The sequence below is a fragment of the Molossus molossus genome, unplaced genomic scaffold (genome assembly GCF_014108415.1).
Source record: "Molossus molossus isolate mMolMol1 unplaced genomic scaffold, mMolMol1.p scaffold_m16_p_26, whole genome shotgun sequence".
NCBI lineage: Eukaryota > Metazoa > Chordata > Mammalia > Chiroptera > Molossidae > Molossus > Molossus molossus.
This window is the reverse complement of record NW_023425362.1, coordinates 2629281-2649120: the sequence shown is the minus strand read 5'-3', so window position 1 is coordinate 2649120 and position 19840 is coordinate 2629281. Positions and strand designations below refer to the sequence as shown.

The following is a 19840-nucleotide window of genomic DNA, read 5'->3' as shown; positions in this document are numbered from 1 at the left end:
GGCAGGCCCCGTTGCATGTCCCCGTCCACGTGGCGAGAGGTACTGGGGTCGCTTCCGTTCTTGGCTGTTGTGAAAAAGGAACGTGTGTGTACAAGTATGTTTGAGGCTTTCCGTTCTTCTGGGTGTGTACCCAGAAGTGGGGTTGCTGAGTCATTCGGTGATCCTGTCTGCGTTTCTTAGGGTGCTGTGCCGACTGCACGGCCCCGCGGCTGAGGTTTCTGCTCCCCGGCTGTGTGCGGGAAGGCAGGCCCGAGTGTGGGCCACTGCCCGCTGCTGGCCCGGCCGGCTCAGCCCGTGCTGGTCCCCCAGGTAGGCTGTGAGCGGGTCCTGGACCCCACCTCCCCGGCGAGGGCTGTGACTTCCTTTCGGAACGTTTCCTCTCTTTAGAACGGGAGAGGCATCGCCACAGCAGCTGGGATGTATCAGGTTCTTGGCAAAGGCTAGGCCCAGGGCCAGGGTGCAGCCTGCGGCCAGCCTCCCTCCCAGGTGGTCAGGACCGGATGGGGGGGCCCGAGAGCACAGGCGCTGGTTCTCAGACAGCTGCCCGGACCCAGTCCCGCTCCCCTCGGGGTGTCGGGACAGCCTGCCTGGACCCCCTGCCGCGCTCCCCCCCCCCCGGGATGTCGGGACAGCCTGCCTGGACCCCCGCCGCGCTCCCCCCTCGGGGTGTCGGGACAGCCTGCCTGGACCCCCGCCCCGCTCCCCCCCCACGGGGTGTCGGGACAGCCTGCCAGGACCCCCGCCCCGCTCCCCCCCCCCCCGGGGTGTCGGGACAGCCTGCCTGGACCCCCGCCCCGCTCCCCCCCCGGGGTGTCGGGACAGCCTGCCTGGACCCCCGCCCTGCTCCCCCCCCCCCGGGTGTCGGACAGCCTGCCTGGACGCCATCTCCCTCCCCTGTCCGGCCGCCGCCCCTTGCTGTGACCTTGCCGCAGTCTCTGCTCCCACCCGTCTCGACCGTTCCCTCCGATGGTTCTGTGTGAGGACCGTGTCCCATCCACGCCCTTCCTGGAGCGCCCGCCTCTGCAGCCCGCAGCCCGCAGCCCGCAGCCCACCGGTACCTTCTCGGGGCCTCCCCTGGCTCTTGGCTGCCTGTTCCCGCTCACCAAGGCGGGCTGTCCTCCGGAAAGTAGCAGGTGCTCGTTAGACACCCCTCGATGATGGTAGTCGTCGTCACTCCTGAACGTCCGGGACTCCGGGTGTACGACAGCCCCCACGTCACTCTTGTGTAAGCCCAGCTGACCTGCCCCCTGTGGGGACGTCCTGAGCACCGGGGGACAGGGCCGTGCGTTCGGGGCTCAGACACACTTGCGCCCCCCCCCCCTTCTGCAGAGCCCCTGCTTGCTGTCGGCCAGTCAGGAGACTTGCGTGGGACTTAGCTGGCACCACGCCGGAGCCTGGCGGCGACCTGGGCGACAGGTGCGGCGGACCTGAGGTTCTTCCGCGTGGGATTTCAGGGGCCACGCGTGCTGTGGCAGGGGGCGGAGTCAAGGCTGGGCTCCTCCGTCGGGCCCTGCCCCGGGCTGCGTTCTTGACCAGCAGGAAAGCCCCCCTGTTAAAATGGAAAGCTTTGGGTCGGGGGTGGCTGTCTGGCCCGGCCGTGCGGGAATCCGGTCTCAGCCGGGCCAGGAGGACACGGGACAGTGCCGGAGGACAGAGGACTCCCTCACCTGCGGGCTGCGAACAGCGCACCTGGCTCCCCGTTCCCTCCCCCGGGAGGCGCGGCACAGTCCTGCAGGGTGGGTGGCCTGCTCCCTCCCGAGCAGGTGGGCAAGGGACCTTCGCGCTCGAGGTCCTTTTGCTGTGCTGTTGGTCTGTCGCTGGAGAGCAGGCCCTGGCCTGAGGCCGAGGCGTGGCCCTGCGGTAGCCACTGTGCCCGGGGGCCGCCGGGCGGCGAGGGTGGGCAGTGCCATTCAGAGCTGGTCTCCTTGCGGCTGGCCCTCTGCTTCAGGTGGGGTGTGCGGGGCCGGTGGAGAAGCCCCTGACGCCCCCCAGGTGGACAGAGATGTGGGGTCTCCTCACCAAGGTAGAGAGCGCCCAGGCCGCCCGGGCCTCGCCACGGGAGGCGCCTGCCCCTCTCCCCGTTCCTCCGGCAGACCCACACGCACGCGCGATGCTCCGGCCGTGGGAAGTGAGGCCCGAGCGCTTCAGGAGGTTCCCTGTGAGTGGCCAGGAGGTCCGGCACCTGAGGAGAACCCTTCTTCTGTTAGGTGTTTGTCGCCACAAGGCAGGGACAGCGGCCAAGTTGGCCTCGGCCACCGGCTTTGCGAGCCGTCTTACTGGCCCACGGCCGCACGGCGACAGCAGAGCTGAGGAGCGCAGAGGACTGTGGCCACCGGGCTGGGCCTTTCTGACCTGGCCCTTCACTGGGGTCCCAGCCCCAGGGACAGCGCGATGCGTTCGGACAGCAGCCCGTCTCCACGCTGCTGCCTGTCGCGCCCCCTTCTGCGTGCAGGGACTCGGGCCGGGCCAGGGCAGGAAGTACCAGGATCCGGGAGGCATTTCCTCCCAGTGCCCCTCCGGCCGGGCCTCCCGAGCGCTGGCTGCTAGGAGTGATGGATGGCGTTGAAGAGGAGTCCCGGGTGCGGTTCCCATTCCCGCGTAGTTGCGTGTTTGGCAGAAGTGTGTCGGCCTGCTCCGCGCCTGTGGATGTCCTGCCAACTTTGTTCTGAGTGAGCACCCGTGTGGCCCCTCTGCAGTCCCCTGGGCAAGGGCCCGAGGGCATCGCACGGCGTGGTGGATGCATTACTAGAGGCCTGTGCCGGGGAGGGCAGCCTGAGGTTGGGGCATGCAGAGGCTCCGGAGTCCAGTGAGACTGGCCCGAGCCTCAGTTTCCCCATCTGTCGGTTGGTTTCACAGGAGTTCTGGGGTGGGGAGGTGAGCAGTTGTGGGAGCTTGTCACTCTGGCCCGAGACACAGGGCCCCAGGTAGGCTTCGGGGCGCACGGGAGGCCTGGAGCGCGGTGACCCCGTGGTCTCCTCCTGCCCGGCCATTGGACCCCGGGTTTGGGTCCCTCCCTGTTTGGAGCCAGCAGTGACTTGGATTCTCGGGGTGTCCGGAACCTTTACCCTCCCGTCCCTCATCCATCAAACAGCGCCCCAAAGGTCACGGGACGTTTGCTGAGCATCGGAGCTTCGAGCTCGATCCCTGGGACCCCTGACGCCAGGTGGCGACTGACCTGCCGGCACAACTTCAGGGAGTCCTCTGGGTGGGGACCGCCATTCACAGCCCCTGCCACGGGAGAAACGGGGGCCCCGAGAGGTGGTGTGGCGCACCCAAGGCCACCCGAGTCTCAGCCTCGTGATGGTGGAAGGAGCAGCGCGGGCTCCACTTGTCCCGCGGGGGGTGGGCGGGGCGGCAGAGAGGAGGGAGACGCTCGTGTGCGGTTGTGGTGCTCGCTCTGGGAGGCGCAGAGACGCGGAGGGAGGGCTCGGCCGCCCTCAGCACCCTCGACTCCCCGAGGAAACTTGTCACGTCCTGGACACGGCGCTGTGTCTTGTGAACGGAAACAAGGGTGTCGCCTCTCGTGTGGGGACCGGCCTGCTGGCCAGCGGCCGCCCAGGCTGACCGGGGCACTCTGAGCGCCAGCTGGCCGCAGGGGCTCACAGTCAGGAGCGGTGTGTTATGATTTGTGAACGCGTGTGAACGTCTTTATAGCAGCGAAGTTTATAGTAGACACATGACACACCTGTGCACACAGCTCCCCGAGGGGCTGGGCCCTGGAGGGTCCATGGGCAGTGTCCCAGTCCCAGAGGAGGGGGTGGCGGCTCTAACAGGACCCTCCCAGCTCTCCCTGGGCGCTGTCCTGGGCCCCCTGGCCACTGACGGGTCCCCTGCCAGGGTTCTCTCTCCGGGGCCTGCCCTCGGCCGGCTTCCCTCAAGAGCAGGGGCAGGAACGCAGGCCTCCTGCTGCGGGAGCGGTTGTTGGAGCCTTGGGTGGAGGGGCTATGCGTGTGGGCAGGGCTGGAGGGCAGAGTCCGGGGCAGCCCTTTGCCCAGCGCCGGTTGGCTGGACCTCGGGGCCCGGCTTCACCCACCCTGCCTGCTCCCCCGAGCGAGGGTTAGTGGCTCCCAGCGTGGCCAGCCCAGCATCACCCTGACCTCGGGGCGTGAACCCTGATGGTGGGCCGGGGCCACAGACCCGACACGAGGGAGTTAGCCTCGTTGGAAGTTCCAGACTTCAAACTGAACGGGATGATGGGGTTGAAGGGGGTGCCTGGTGGAGAAGGAGCTGGGAGGGGAGGCGTCCCAGAACGGGAGGTGCTGGAGCCCAGGGGAGGGGAGGCAGGGTCTCATCTGGATGCCACAGGGCCTGCTTTCTTGCTGGGTGGAGAGGGGTCTCTGGGGGGCACTGTGCCCCTTGGGCTGGCCTGGCAGGAGGGGGTGGAGGTGGGGAAGTGCAGATTGGGGCTGCCTGCAGGTGGGGGGCTGCCTGCAGGTGGGGGGCTGCGCCTGCAGGTGGGGGGCTGGGCCTGCAGGTGGGGGGCTGGGCCTGCTGTGGGGAGCGGTCACACGGTCGAGGGTTCCGTCCAGGGTGAGGGCTTGAGCAGCTGGTGGACCCGGACACCGTCACGCGGGGGACACGGAGACTGGACCTCTGTGCTCCGTGGCAGAGCGGAGGTGCCGGCGAGCTGTCCAGCGGGACAGCAGGCAAGGGGCGTGGGGGTGAGTCAGCAGAACCCCTCGTGGGCACCGGAGCATCTGGGGTCCTGCTGACTGCCCCGCCCAGCCCCGGGTGATGGAGGCAGCTCCCGGAGAAGCCTCGAGTTTGGGGAAGCTGGAGGTCGTCTGGTGTGAGCCAACATCCCCAGCCTGGTGTGAGGCAGGGACAGGACTAGCCGTCACGAGGGCCTGTGGGTCTCGGGCCTCCAGACTGGTCCCAGGAGGCACCCAGCGCGAGGTGCGGCCCAGTGGCCTGCTGGGAGCTGTGTGCTGGGCCCCGCCGAGGCGGCGTGCAGGGCTGGAGGCCGTTGGGATGCTGTTAGGACCGGGTCTTAGCGCCTCTCCCCTGGCCCTCCGGTTCCTCTGCAAAGCCTTGGAATCCGTAGCTGCTGTCGCTGCGGGCTCCGGCCTCAGGGTTTGGGGCTGGCTTCCCTGAGGACAGAGACCTGGCCCAGTGCCACGCAGTCAGCTGGGACCAGCTTGTGGGGGGCAGGGAGGAGCCCAGTTCCCTCCGAACATCTGTGACTCCCCAGGAACGTGGTTTAGGACGAGGGTTGCTTCCCGTGGGAGAACAAACGTTTACCCGGGATCCGCGGGAGACGCCCAGATGCCCGGGAGGTGAGGCCAGGCCCGGACAGCGCTGTGCAATGCAGCCGGGGCCCCGCCGGGCCGGCGTGCGCCTCGCTTCCAGGGAGGACGGCCGGGACGCGGCAGGCGCAGACACCGGCGGCCACTTTTTTTAAAACCTTGGGCCGGGAGGGGAAGTAAAGTCCTTTGTGGTTTCCAAGCCCAGTGTTCCCCAGACACTGCCGCCTTTGTGTGTCCAGAAGCCATTCAGTGGGTTTCCAGGGCAGAGGGTGTTGTGGCCGGCTGGCTCTGCCCGCCCAGCCCCTGCCAACGGCCCGGAGCCCCCGCCCGGCACAGCACCGGGTGCCATCCGCGCACATCCCGGGGTCCGCGCAGGCCCCTGCCGTGGCTCTGAGCAAGGGTCCGGCATGGCCTTCGCCGGGGGGTGCTAGCCGGCGTGTTTGCTTCTGCCCGGAGGTACGGGGCGCTGGCCCTCGGGGGCTGCGGGCAGCAGTGGGTCCTGTTCTGAGTGGCCTCACCTTGAGGGGTGGGTGTGTAGGAGCTGCCAAGGTGGGCTTGTGGGGGTGCAGGAGGGCCTGTCCTGGGGGCCTGAGAAGGTGGGCTTCCTCCCATGGACCTTGGGGAGTGAAGAGTGGGTGTGCAGGTGGGGTGCCGGTTGGATAAAGGGAGGACTAGACTCGGGGTGGATCGCAGCCGCAAGCAGAGGGCGGGTGCGGGTGAGGTTGGTGGAGACGGTGCCCATTCGGGGCTGGCCTTGGGTCACTGCTGGTGTCTGAGGTCCGGCCCTCCTCTCCCTCGTGGACAGCGTGCCATGGCCACCCTCCAGCTCCATCTGGGGGGGTACTGTGTTGGACAGTGTCCCCAGAATTCGTGTGTACGAGGTTGTCCTGGGGGTGGGATGTGGAGGGGCTTGCCTGCCCCGCCCCGGGGTGTCACGGGTGCTGTGGGGCCCTGGTCGACCGCCGTGTGAACTGTTCGTGTATTTGAGGAGCCTAAGCGGTCTGGGGCGCAGGGCGGTGGGGATGGGAGCCGGCCCCCTGGGGGCCCCTGGCTCGGGCAGGCTGAGTGCTGGGACCCCATGATGTGGGCCGATTTGAGTGGCCGGCAGGAGGAGCCCGAGGCTGGGGTGACCTGGTGGCTGGAAGGGGAAATAAGTCCTTTGTGGTTTCCGAGTACAGTGTAGCACCCCATTGCGGGCCCTGTCTTGTGGGCCCTGTCTTGGAGCGCCTGCGTTCTGAGGGGGCAGGGCGGACACTCGGGGCTTTGTCCCTCTCCCCGGACGGCCAGCTCATTTGCTTGCAGGAGCTGAGTGGGGACGGAAGGCGGCCAGGCCTCCGGTGGTGTGAGGATCCCAGGCAGTGAGAGGCCCTGACCGGAGCCCTGCGCAGGGAGAGAAGCGGGCGGGGGCCAGACAAGCTCCTGACCGCTCTGCTGGGCTGCGCGTCGGCCCGCTCTGGGCTGGGAGCCTCTGTGCCGGCCGGCCTCAGGCCAGAGGACAAGGAACCGCCCCCCGGGCCTCAGTGACGATGGGCAGGATGAGGTCTTAGGTGGCTGCAGTTGCCCTGTCCAGTGTTTTAATTTCTTTTAGTTTAAAAAGCAACAGGAGCCCGGCCGGTGTGGCTCAGCGGTTAGAGCGTCGGCCTGCGGTCCAGAGAGACCCGGGTTCGGTTCCCACTAAGGGCACGTACTTCGGTTGCAGTTTGTCCCCGGCCCTGGTTGGTCGTGCGGGTGGCAGCCACTCGATGTGTCCCTTTCACATCGATGTTTCTCTCTCTCTCTCTCTCTTCCTCTCTCTCCCTCCCACTCTATCTGAACAAAAAAAGCAACAGGAGCCCGGCCGGTGTGGCTCAGTGGTCGAGCGTCGACCCTGCATCAAGAGGTTGCTGGTTCGATTCCCAGTCAGGGCACGTGCCCAGGTTGTGGGCCCGATCCCCAGTGGGGGGCATGCAGGAGGCGGCCAATCGGTGTTCTCTCTCATCAATGTTTCTCTCTCTCTCTCCCTCCCTCTCCCTTCCTCTCTGTCTAAAATCGACAAAGAAAAAAAATAAAAAGCAACAGGAAAGCCTCGTAGGACGTTTGGAAAGAGAAGTGTTACAAACTGCCCATAAGCCCACAACCCAAGCACAGGGTCCTGGGTTCCCTTTGTCTTTCTAGGCGCCCGGGGAGGCAGCATTTCATAACGGCCTGTGTCACTCCTGGGACGCGAGCCCAGCAGGACTTCCCAGAGCTCCTGCGGGGCGGAGGGGCGGACAGATCGCCCCGCGCTGCTGTATGGGCGCCGGACCTCCTGCACCTGGGGGATCTGTGCCTGGGGTGCAGACACCGGCCCGGAGGGCTCTGTCCTCCCGCTGCCCTCGGCCTCCGCTGGCGCTCGGTCCTTGGCCGGTCAAGGTTTCGCGTGAGTCGCGGGGATGTTTCCTCCCGCCCTGCACGCCTCTGCCAGGGGTTTGCCTGCCTGGTGCCGAGGTGCCGCCGCTGCTACCCGTTTGTTCTGTCTCCTTGATGACAAGGACATTAACCCCTCACATGCCGCGTTGGCTACACGCAGCCCTGGCTTCGTGGCTCCTTTTAAACAAGTGGAAGCTTACTTCTGTCCCCTTGACCGTTAGACTCCTTTCGCTCTGTGATTATTTTGTTTTTCAGTCTCTTAAATAGACTGTTACCCTCTCTAGGGACTGGATACGTTCTCTAAGTTCTCTTTCCTTTCGTTTTTTCCCCCAAGCTTGTGTAACCTTTGGTGCTTCTCGACGTCACTGGTCCTTCACACACGTTTTTCCAGATGCCTGGCCACATGCCCGCCCCCCGCCGAGGGCAGGGCGCCACCTCCCGCACCCTCATCCCGCACGGCGTGGTGCACCCTGGTCTCTCCTGAGCTCCGGGGGGCTTGGGTGTCCCTCGCAGACCACCTGCTCTCCTCACCTGTCCTCACAGACCCGAGCTCGTTCGGGTCCACTCTGAGTGGGGTCCTCACCGTGGGCGGTGATGCCTCGGGAGCGAGGCCCTCGGGGGCGGGGCAGGCACGTCAGCGCTGCCGCCGACACCCCCAGACGTGATTAACGGTCCTTGGGGAAGCTCCGCGCACCAACGGTTGCAAACAGGAAATGCTCCCCGCCCCCGTTCTGGTTCTTCATGCAAATACCCCAGCGGCGGTTAGGGCCAGTTCATGGATTCCGCCCCGCGCACCCCGCTTCCTGCTCGCCGCGTGTGGAGATGATCGCGCCGTCCGCTGGGCCCGGGCCCGTGGGGGGCCCTGACGGGCGTCCTCGGGGATCCTCTGGTACTTGTCTCACTGGTTCGTTCGCTGGTCAGAGGTGGGAGCGGAGGCTCGGAAAGGGGGTCCCGGCAGGGCCGGCTCGGAGCCTCGGTGTGTCCAGAGCCCCCAGCTGCTGCGAGGGCCCAGGAGAAGTCTGGGGGAGGGGCTGGGGGGGAGGTCTGACCTAGGCCCAGGCGAGGCGCTGGGCCACAGGCACAAGGGTTGGGGTCCCTGGGTGTGCTGGGTGTTTAAACTTCTGTATCCTCCAGACGGCCCCATTGCGGCCCCCACAGGGCAACCTGCACCTGCAGTCTTGGGGGGCCGTCCAGGGAAGCAGACGGGCCGCTGGCCAGCGGTTTGTGGCCTCTCCCAGAGCTAGGGCAGCTCAGGGAGTCCCGCAGCCTAGCCGGGGCTCCCCAAGCAGCCTGGGCCGTGTCCCTGAGAGGGGCCAGGTGGATCGCGGGAACGCAGGCCAGAGCCTCACAGGGGAGACACCTGCTGAGGGACCCCGCTGAGACACCTCAATGCCTGGTGCCGGGGAGGTTTGGGGGGTTTGTGGCTGCCCCAAGCATACACATAGCCACAGCTCTGGCCACAGCTCTGGCCACACTGTTGACGGTTTGTCAGGGGAACTTGTGAGGAGTGTCTGGCCCCTTCCCTGCTCTGTGTGGGGCCCCCTCCCCGTCTCCCTCCACCCCGGGCTGGCCTGTCTTTCTGAGACACGGCTCCATTCTGCCCTGTGGGGCACCCAGTGGGCCAGCTTTTGTGCCCAGCTATGGCGGGGAGCCGGCCACCGGCCTGGCGGTGGTGCACGGTGGGGGCCGCGCCCCGGAACTGGCTGCTCCCCCAGCGCGGGGCTCGGACCTGGGGCTGTGTGCGAGAGGACTGCCCGGGCAGGCGGCGCCCGGGCGAGCGGCCCGCTGACATGTCCTCCTTCTCTTGCAGGGACGCCGACCGTCATGTTCAGGTGAAGCAGAGGGGCTCCGTGCTGAACATGCTAAGGAGGCTGGACAAGATCAGGTTCAGAGGTCACAAAAGAGATGATTTCCTCGACCTGGCAGAGTCTCCCAATGCCTCGGACACCGAGTGTGGAGACGAGGCCCCGCTGAAAGCACCTCGGGCCTCGGCCCGGGACAGCGAGGAGCTCCGGGACCCTGTGAGTGTGCCGTGCTGGGCTCCGGGGACCAGGCTGCTCCCTCCACCCCGCCCCCGCCCCCGGGCCCTTGGTGTGGGGTCCCCCATCCTCAGGAGGCCAGGCTGAGCGTGGACTCGGCCAATGGGACCCGCCTGGCTGGTCAGAGACCAGCTGAGCCCACTTCCCTCCTCGCCTGCTCACCTGCCCTGCTTGCCCCTCCCCCCGCGTCCCTGGAGGGCGTCCCGGGCCAGGATAAGCAACCTTTCCCTCTCCAAGGGCTGGCCCAGCAGCCGGACGCCCCGCGTTGTGCTCGGGGGGTTGGCAGACTTCTTGAGCAGATGTGATGTGGACCCCAGTCCGGCCCCTGGAGCCTTGGCGCGGGAGGGATGGACGGGGCGCTGTCTGGAAGCTGGTGGCCCCGGCTTGCCGCCGGATGCCCTCTGGCACCTGACTGGTCTGCCTGGCCGTGCCAGGGTGTGTGTCCCTGACCCCGGCAGCTGGCCAGCCCTCATCAGCCCACGCGGAGACAGTGGCCCCTGTGGGCCAGTCGTGGGGCCTCTTCACTGGGGCGGCAGACACCCCACTGCACCTCAGCTAGGCACTGTGGCTCCCGGGGTAGCCAGGCGCCCGTGGGGCCTCCCTCTTGAAGCTTACATTTCGCCAGCAGGGGCGGGTCTCTGTGGCCCCTCTCTGGCCATGGGGCGTCGCTGGACTCATCCTGTGGGCCCAGCTGCCCAGGGAAGAAGCCCAGGGCCGGCTCACTCCGCTCGGGGTGCCCCCCACGTGGACCCCACGTTTGGTGGCCTGCTGGCCTCCTCTCCGAGGGCCTGAGCCAGGTTGTCTTTGCAGCTGCCCTGCGCGCTCAGTCCCGGCCGGGCGAACGGCGTCGCGGCCCTGGGAGCCGGGCGCCCCCCACCCCGGGCAGGGCGCTCCCCGTGGCCCTGCCAGAGGCCAGATTTCCGGTCTGTTCCCCCAGGCCTGGCCTGGCTCGTTGGGGTCATGGCACAGGACCACACAGGCTTGTCTGCGAGGGAAGCCGTGTTCTCTGCGTGGCCGGTGCCAGCCTGGGGCTAGGCTGTGATTCTCGGACGTTCTGTGGGTGCAGGAACCCCCACGTGTGGTTCTAGGCTGTGTGCCGATGAGAGAGACGGGACCTGCCCAGAGACCGTGTCGGGCTGTTTGGCTCCACTCTGTCCGTCTGTCCATCCAGGGCCAGTGGCAGCCGCATGGAGTCCCAGCCTCATCGCGTGCGTGTGTGGGTGTGCATGTGTGTGCATGCGTGTGTGTGTGTGTGTGTGTGTGTCTCAATGTGGGGGCGAGTTGACGGACAGAGGGTCTGCAGGCCTGGGGTCCGGTCTTCACTCCGCCACGAGGCTGTGGGCTGGCGACGCGTCAGGCCGCCACCCCCACCCGCCCAGGCGTGCAGGAGGTCACAGCACTGTCGCAACAGTTCGGTGCCTGGTGGGAGGTGGTAGCCCTGAGTGGCTTCGGTCTGAGAGGCTTTCTTATGTGGGAGGTTGGTCACCTCTCTGCTTCGTTCTTGTTGTGGTGAAACGTACATAAACTCTACTGTTCAGTGTTAAGTGCATTCCCGTTGCGTGTGGCGCCCTCTGGGCCACCGAGGGGGGGATGGGCAGGGGAGGGGTGATCGGCTGGCCTGGGGAGTCACTGTGCACCCCCCCCCCGCACCGGGCTTGGGCCAGCGAAGCTGAGATGACTGATGTGGGTTCTAAGGCTGAACCCCAGGGGGCTGGGCCCCGCCCTTCCAGACGCGGGGTCCTCGGGCCCCGTCGGACCGCTGGGTGGACGCAAGGCGGCCCTCCTGAGCTCTCGGTGTTCCCCTTCCAGGCTGGACCAGGGACCCTCATCATGGCCACAGGAGTCCAGGACTTCAACCGGACAGAGTTTGACCGGCTAAACGAGATCAAAGGCCACCTGGAAATCGCCTTGCTGGAGAAGCACTTCTTGCGTGAGTCCCGGCCGGGGAGGGGGCACGACAGCTTCGCTGTCCTCGGGACAGGGGTGGCCCTGTGTGGGCGTCGCCTCACGGCCTATTGTCTCCTGAGTCCTCCGAGCGTCCCTCTGCTGCTCCACGGAGCCCAGCCCGCCGGCGGCAATGTCTTGACTCTCAGGGGCACAGGAGGACGTCACAGGGCAGGAGTGAACTGTCCCCGGAAACCTGGTTGTCTTAGTGGAGCAGGTGCCTGTAATGGGCTTCGGGAAGGACCTGTGAGATTTCCGGTCTGTTCTGTCGGGTTGGGAGGGACAGCGGGGCTCGTGGTTCGGGCCCTGACTGCCCGGCTGGTACTGGGCGGGGCTGTTGGCGCTGCTCGACCACGCGGTCTGGCTGCTGGGTGGGTGCTGGTGACCGTGACGGCGGAGAGGGTTTGGCAGGCCCGCGGGTCCCTTACGGACACTCTCATTCCGTGCGTGGCCTTTGATCTGCTCGCTGCCCCTCTGTGTCCCCCTGCTTTAAAGGTGAGGAACTGGACCCTGGCCAGTGTGGCTCAGCGGTTAGAGCGTCGGCCTGCGGACCAATGAGTTGCCGGTTCGATTCCAGTCAAGGGCACGTGCCTCGGTTGCAGTTCAACCCTGGCCCTGGTTGGGTTGTGCGGGAGGCATCCAGTCTATGTCTCTCTCACATCGATGTTTCCCTCTCTCCCTCCCTCCCACTCTATCTGATGATAAATAGAAAGATATTCTCGGATAAGGAATAAAAATAAAGGTGAGGAAACCGAGGCACAGAGGCTAAGTGAGTACAGTGACCCTCAGGTAACCCCGAGGCCGGGCCGACTGGCCTGAGGTGGCCGCGTGGCCCTGTCCCACCTGCCTGGCTGACCCACAGGGTGAGCGTTGCTGTGGGGGAAGCAGGAGAAAGGGGCAGCTTTGGCCCATGTGCCCACGCAGAGAGCTGCCCAGGAGGGAGGGCCATGGGCAGGTTGGCAGGTCACCTTCCTTCAGGTGTCATGCCCAGTGGGGCCTCCCTGCGATGCCAGGGACAAGCAGCCTGGTGCCCTTGCCTGCCCACGGGCACCACCCCCTTGGTGCCCCCTGGGGTCGGCTCCCTCCTTTTGTCCTGGTTTTTCCTGCGGGAAGCGCCCCCTGAGCAGGAGCTGCGCGCCCAGCTCTGCAGGCTGTAGGCCCCGGGCAGGAGCCTTGGGTTAAAGCCTGCTCCTGGGAAGCCTCTGCCTTGCTGCCCGGCCCCGCCACCCAGGCTCTGTGCCCGCCTTCCCTCAACCCCTTTCCTGGCCAGCACGCCCCTCAGCAGGCATGCACACGTGTGTGTGCGCGTGTGTGCAGTTCACTCCATGTTTGTGTGTGTGTGCAGTTCACACTGTGTGCAGGGGTGTGTGTGTGCAGTTCGCACTGTGTGCAGGGGCGTGTGTGTGCAGTTCGCACTGTGTGCAGGGCCGTGTGTGTGCAGTTCACTCCATGTTTGTGTGCAGGGGCGTGTGTGTGCAGTTCGCACTGTGTGCAGGGGTGTGTGTGTGCAGTTCGTACTGTGTGCAGGGGTGTGTGTGTGTGCAGTTCGCACTGTGTGCAGGGGTGTGTGTGCAGTTCGTACTGTGTGCAGGGCCGTGTATGTGCAGTTCGCACTGTGTGCAGGGGTGTGTGTGCAGTTCGTACTGTGTGCAGGGCCGTGTGTGTGCAGTTCGCACTGTGTGCAGGGGTGTGTGTGTGCAGTTCGCACTGTGTGCAGGGCCGTGTGTGTGCAGTTCGCACTGTGTGCAGGGCCGTGTGTGTGCAGTTCGCACTGTGTGCAGGGGTGTGTGTGCAGTTCGCACTGTGTGCAGGGCCGTGTGTGTGCAGTTCGCACTGTGTGCAGGGGTGTGTGTGTGCAGTTCGTACTGTGTGCAGGGGTGTGTGTGTGTGCAGTTCGCACTGTGTGCAGGGCCGTGTGTGTGCAGTTCGCACTGTGTGCAGGGGTGTGTGTGTGCAGTTCATACTGTGTGCAGGGGTGTGTGTGTGTGCAGTTCGCACTGTGTGCAGGGGCGTGTGTGTGCCGTTCGCACTGGGTGCAGGGGCGTGTGTGTGCCGTTTGCACTGTGTGCAGGGGCGTGTGTGTGCCGTTCGCACTGGGTGCAGGGGCGTGTGTGTGCCGTTCACACTGGGTGCAGGGGCGTGTGTGTGCCGTTCGCACTGTGTGCAGGGGCGTGTTTGTGCCGTTCGCACTGTGTGCATGGGTGCATGGGTGTGTGTGCACATGTGCAGTTAACTGGATCCCCGGTTCAAGTGTGTGTGTGCACATGTGCAGTTAACCGGGTCCTGGGTGCAGGTGTGTGTGTGTGCAGTTAACTCCATGTGTGTGTCTCCCACACAGCCGCAGTCTGCCACGTGTTTGAGGTTGGCACGCTGGCCGGGCCTGCTGGCTGCGGCTGCCGCACAGTGTGCCTGGTGCCCTCTGTGCCTGTCACACCATCGGTAAATATTTTAGTTGGCCACCAGTTACGGTTTAAAGATGAAAGCCACACGTCTGACATCACAAGGGGGAAAAAAAAACAAGTTTTCCTTGAACATCAGCAGATACACATCTTAAGCTCACATTTCCCCAACGGGCTCAGCATTCTTGTTCAACAGACGTCACACGTGCGACCGCAGCTGTGTTCCTTCCGTCGTCCCTGCTGGTCCTCGTTCTGCTCGTGGTGGCGGGCTCTCCGCTGGGCTCTGTTCAGGGCGTCCGCGGACTCCACACGTGACCTAACGTGCCCGTCCCTCTGGGCTGGTCCCTCCTGGCCTCCATCCTGATGGCTTCGCTCCGTCATCTCATTAGAGGTTACGAAACGTGCAGTTCCGACTGGACTGTTCTCCGTGTGTTACCCGACATGCTCCTGAAACCCGGCTCTCGGTGCTCCGAGGGACGGTCCCCGGGACACGAGCTTGGAGCCTTCCCTTTGTTGTCCAGTTTTCAAAGTGAACACTTGATTCTCTACTTAGCGCATCCTCAGAGGTGACTGATGGGGCTGGGGGCTCTCGTGGGGTTTTGTGTCATCGTGGGATCGTGCTCTTAGGCCTCAGTGACGAGTCTTGGTGCCTGTGGTGACGTCTTGGTGCTCAGGGCGACCCAGCCCCGCCCGGCTGTGGGGCCTCTGCGGGCTTCTGTGTCCTCCGACACGGGCCCGCCCTGTGGGCCCTCAGTCCTTGCTGTCTGGCGTGAGGGCCTCCCAGGCCCCTGGACAGTTCCTGCCCGTCCTGGAGTGACCCGTTTCTGCTGCGTCCTGTTGCCGGACAGCGGTGTTAGGGACGGAGAAGGGTTCTGGGTGCTTGCCATTCGTCGCTGTTCCCAGACCCTTTCCCTGGGCAGAGCGAGGGCGGCGCAGGCTCATGCAGATAATTCTAATTCATGTCCAGCACCAGGGGCACTGGGTTTGGTTTGTTCTCTTTAAAAAAAAATTGTGATAAGATGCACGTATACACAAAATGTGCCATCTCGCCTGTTTTTAGGCGGACAGTTCGGTGGCGTGAAGTATGTTCATAGGTGTGTGCCCATCACCGCCCTCCACCCCCAGAGCCCTTCTCGTCTTCCGTGTCCCCGTTCAACACCGCTCCCCTCCCACAGCCCTGGCGCCCCCGTTTCCCGTCTCTGTGAATTTGACTGTTCTGAGCTCCTCGTGTAAGTGGGGTCACAGAGCATTTGTCCTTTTGCGTCTGGTTTATGTCACGAGCGTAGTAACCCCGAGGGTCATCTTTGTCATAGCAGGTGTCAGACTTCCATTCCTTTTCCAGACTGAGCACTGTTCCATTGATGGACACACCATACTTGTGCGTGTGTGTGTGTTGTTAACCCTTACCCGAGGATTTTTTCTTTCTTTTTTTTTATTTTTATTTTTATTTTTTATCCTCACCCGAGGACATTTTTCCATTTTTTGTTCAGGTAGAGTGGGAGGGAGGGAGAGGAACAGAGAGAGAGAGAAACATCGACGTGAAGGGACACATCGAGAGGCTGCCACCCGCACAACCGACCAGGGCCGGGGACAAACTGCAACCGAGGTACGTGCCCTTAGCGGGAACCGAACCCGGGTCTCTCAGGACTGCAGGCTGATGCTCTAACCGCTGAGCCAAACCGGCCAGGGCCCGAGGATTTTTTCAAAGAGAGTGGATGGGAGAGGGGAGGGAGAGAGAGAGGGAGAGCGCGAGCGAGAGAAACAGCCACGTGAGAGAGACACATTGATTGGTTGCCTCCCACGACTGGGTATGGGGCTCAAACCTGCAACCCAGGTACGTGCCCTCGACTGGGAACCCGAGACCCTCCAGTGCGCAGGCCTGTGCTCCAACCACTCAGCACCCTGGCCAGGGCAGGCCACGTGTTTTCAGTCCATTCAGCCACCACCGACACTTGGGCTGCTGACGTCTGTTGGTGACTGAGCACAGGTGTGCAAACACCTCCCCGAGTCCCTGCTCCCAAACTGTGAGGTCTTAACCTCGTGACTTTGCTCTGAATCTTCCTTTCCCGCTGGCCTGCCGGTCCTCGGTGAGACACGCCGGCCGTCGCTCGCGTGCTTTATCGCACAGCGACACGCACGGAGTCTCCGAATGAAGCACCAGCACCGGTTTGGGGGCGCTTCCTGTCCCTTCTCCGCCAGGTGGGTTCCACTGGGGACGCACAGGGACATCAGGTCACCTAGAAAAGTGTCTTCCATCTTTGCGGCTGTCGTCAGCCCAGTGCAGAGTTTGGTTCATTTGTTTCTCTTTGTTTCAGCTACTTAGAGATTGTTTCCTTTTACTTTTAACTTCTTATTTGACACAGTTTCAGACTTACAGGAGAGTGACAAAGAATTCCTGTGAAGTTTTCAGCCAGTTTATTCCCCAAAGGGCAACATTTTACCGCATGTGTCTGCGTCTCTGTCTCGCATCCATCTGCCTGTCTGCCCACCCGTCCTTCCCCGCCCATGTATTTTATTCCCTGTACCGTAGGGTGGTTCTCTGCAGACACAGTGTCCCTTGAGCTGCAAATACTTCTGTGTGTATTTCCTAAAAACAAGCGTATTCTCTTGTCTAGACACAGCACGGTCATCACTTAGGGAACTAACATTTGTGTGATACCGTTTTCTGACCCGCCATCGTATTCTACTCGTTTGTTCCAAACGAATACGTATTCTATTCTCTGTTTGTTCCAAAAATGTCCTTGACGGCGACAGAGAGCCCGGGTCCCATGTCACCCTCAGCTGTCCTGCCTCTTTGTCACCTGAGCCGGCGACTCGGTCTGCCTTGGCGTTTCTTGACGGGTGTTCTGAAAAATACAGGTCACTGTTTTGTACTCTGTCCCTCAATTTGGGATCATCTGGTGTCCCTTTGCGAAGAACTTCACAACGGAGTCCCAGGTGCGAGGCCGTGTCCTTAGGGCCGAGAAGCGGATGTCATTCTGGCCCATGGTCTGCTGTGTCCACTACGAAGAGTTCTTTCAAACATTAAACTTATCTTTGTAGCTGTCTAGAATCGTTGACGTGGTCCCAGAGTCCAGGTGTGTGCAGAGAAACCGGGTCCTTCTGTGCCCCCGCCCCTCTCTCCGGAGAAACCAGCGGTTCCGGTTTGTCCTTCCGTTGACTGTAGAAGCGAATGTGTATGTTTGCTGTCACCTCCCCCAGGCGAATGTCAGCGCAGCCTCACTGTCTTCACACCTACGCTGTGTCCTGGAGGCCCCTCAGAGGCGGTCCTGAGAGGTGTTCCCGTTCGCTGCTGTGTGGACATAGCCTGGTGCAAGGCCTGTCCCTGTCCCGGGCAACCCCACTGCCTCTGGCTGCTTTCAGCTTGTTGCCGGGAGCCGGCCCTGTTCTGGTCGCCGGGAGCCGGCCCTGTTCCTGGTCGCCGGGAGCCGGCCCTGTTGCTTGTTGCCGGGAGCCGGCCCTGTTCCGGTCGCCGGGAGCCGGCCCTGTTGCTTGTTGCCGGGAGCCGGCCCTGTTCCGGTCGCCGGGAGCCGGCCCTGTTCCGGTCGCCGGGAGTCGGCCCTGTTGCTTGTTGCCGGGAGCTGGCCCTGTTCTGGTCGCCGGGAGCCGGCCCTGTTCCGGTCGCCGGGAGCCGGCCCTGTTCCGGTCGCCGGGAGCCGGCCCTGTTGCTTGTTGCCGGGAGCCGGCCCTGTTGCTTGTTGCCGGGAGCCGGCCCTGTTCTGGTCGCCGGGAGCCGGCCCTGTTCCGGTCGCCGGTCTTACGGGCTTGTCCCACGGCTGCCGGGTCTCACCAGCTGCCGGTGCCTGGTGTCTGTACCCTGAGCAGCCAGCATGAAGCGCTGGGTCCAGCGGGTGCTCAGGGAGTGGAGGGGTGCGCTGCAGACCCAGGCTGGACCCCGAAAGGGGAGCCCCAGCCCCGGGAGTGAGCTGATACGGAAGTCGTACCGAACCCTTGGGGCCCACAGAGGTGTCGTGGTTGCCACTAACCTCACCCCTGTGCCAGGGGCCACGCTTGGGCCCCTGCTCTGCAGGAGGGACAGCCGACGAGGGCCCCTTGTCTGGAGTTGGGACTTGGGCTCTGGTTCTCGACACAGCGGCCAGTGAGCGGCCAGAGTGACCGGCTCGGCGGTCACTGTTCACGCCCCACTCAGTGACCGGGCACCTGCTCAGAAAGCCGACGGAGGCTCTTCTCGGAGAGGAGCTGGCCGAGGGCGCTGCGGCATTCTCCGCTTATCAAATATTGAAGAGAACAAATGTTCCTGAGAGAAGATGGGGGCGAAGGACGGGGACCTGAGGTGCACTCCGGCTCGTGACTGGGCAGGATCCGAATTCGTTACCGAAGCACATGAATAAGTGAAGAGCATCGTGCATTCCGGGGCCCGCAGCGCATTCCGGTGCGGCTGCCTTGCGGCCGAGGCGCTGGGCCCGCCTCTGGCAGGGGTGTGGGTGTGGACCCCGCTGGGTGCGCCCCGGGAGCTCTCCCGCCCGGGAGCTGCTGGCTCTCCCCGAAAGGCTTGGCGTGGAATTTGGATCTTGGAGGGAATGCTCCCAGGGACGTGGGGGTGCGCTTCCTGGCTGCCGGGCCGCCTGAGGCTGCCCTGCCTGTGTGCGGGCTCAGTGTCGCTGCAGGGTGCTTCTCCTGTCTGCCGGGAAGCCCTGCGGAGTCCCCCGGACGTGCGGGAGCCACTCCCTCGGGCTCCATGGGGCCGGGACGCCATCATCTCCGGGCTGCTGACGCCCACTCAGTGCCAGGGACATGTGGGTTCCCGGTGGACGCAGACAGGAAGGGGGTGGTGATGAGTCCTGGGGAGTACGGCCCGGGGAGAGGGTGCTCCCCTTCTCGCTGACCCACAGCAGGTCAGCGCGGCTGGCTGTTACCCGTGGGGCTGCTTCTCGGACAAGCTGGCCAGGGGGGCAAACGGGAGGGCATCCGGCTGCCAGTGACGTCTTCCGAAACCACAGGGTCCTTGGAGCTGCCTGTGGCCATGGGTGTCCAAGGGAGACAAGGAGCCCTGGCCGGTCCGGCTCAGCGGTTAGAGTGTCGCCTGCGGTCAGGGAGTCCTGGGCTCGGTTCCGGCCCAGGGCACGTACCTTGGTTGCGGTTCGTCCCCAGCCCTGGTGGGGTCGTGCGGGAGGCAGCCAGTTGATGTGGCTCTACCACTTCGATGTTTCTCTCTGTCTCTCTCTCTCCCTCCCTCCTTCCCATTCTGTCTGATGATAAATGGAAAAGTATCCTCGGGTGAGGAATAAAAAATAAAAATAAAGAGACGAGGAGCCACTCGAGGCCTGCTGGGGACAGGGTCGGTTATGGGGTTGACCGGATGGCTCCGGACCCGCCCCCTTGGACCTGCCTGTCCTGCTCCTGTTTTTGGTGACGTTGAGCTGAGAGGATGAATCCCTGTGCCCAGGACGGGGTTGGACAGCCCTGCCCCCTTAGCCATGCCCTTATTCGGCGGTTTCTGCCCTTTCGGGGGACGGCAGATGGATGACCCGGACAGACGGGAAGGGTGTCAACAGATTGGATAAGCAGAGGTGAAGACAGATACCAGAGCTGAGACCGGACGCCCGTATCATACAGAATTCATCCAGGAAAGACGTGAGCTTGGCCCTTAAGAAAAGGACTTGTCTGACTCGCCGGGCTGGCTGGAGTTTCGTTTATCTAGATCACGCGTTTATCTAGATCACGCCTCACGCTGGCCGGGAGAATCCGCTCTTTCTTTATTCATTGCGCATATGCGGCCGACTCCTCCTCGCCCAGGACAGGCCTGGAGAACAGAGGCCAGCTGACCCCACCCGCAGCCTTGCTCAGCCCCAGCCAGCACCTC

At 64.2% G+C, this 19840-nt stretch overlaps 1 protein-coding gene across 1 annotated transcript in view; it reads left to right on the top strand.

The window, feature by feature from the left end:
- GRAMD4 (GRAM domain containing 4) overlaps positions 1–19840 on the top strand; it is a 66149-nt gene that overhangs the window by 20796 nt on the left and 25513 nt on the right. The window contains exons 2-3 of the mRNA XM_036278242.1: positions 9445–9655; positions 11483–11603. Of these exons, the coding sequence (XP_036134135.1) occupies positions 9445–9655; positions 11483–11603 (332 nt within the window). The remainder of the gene's footprint in view (positions 1–9444; positions 9656–11482; positions 11604–19840) is intronic.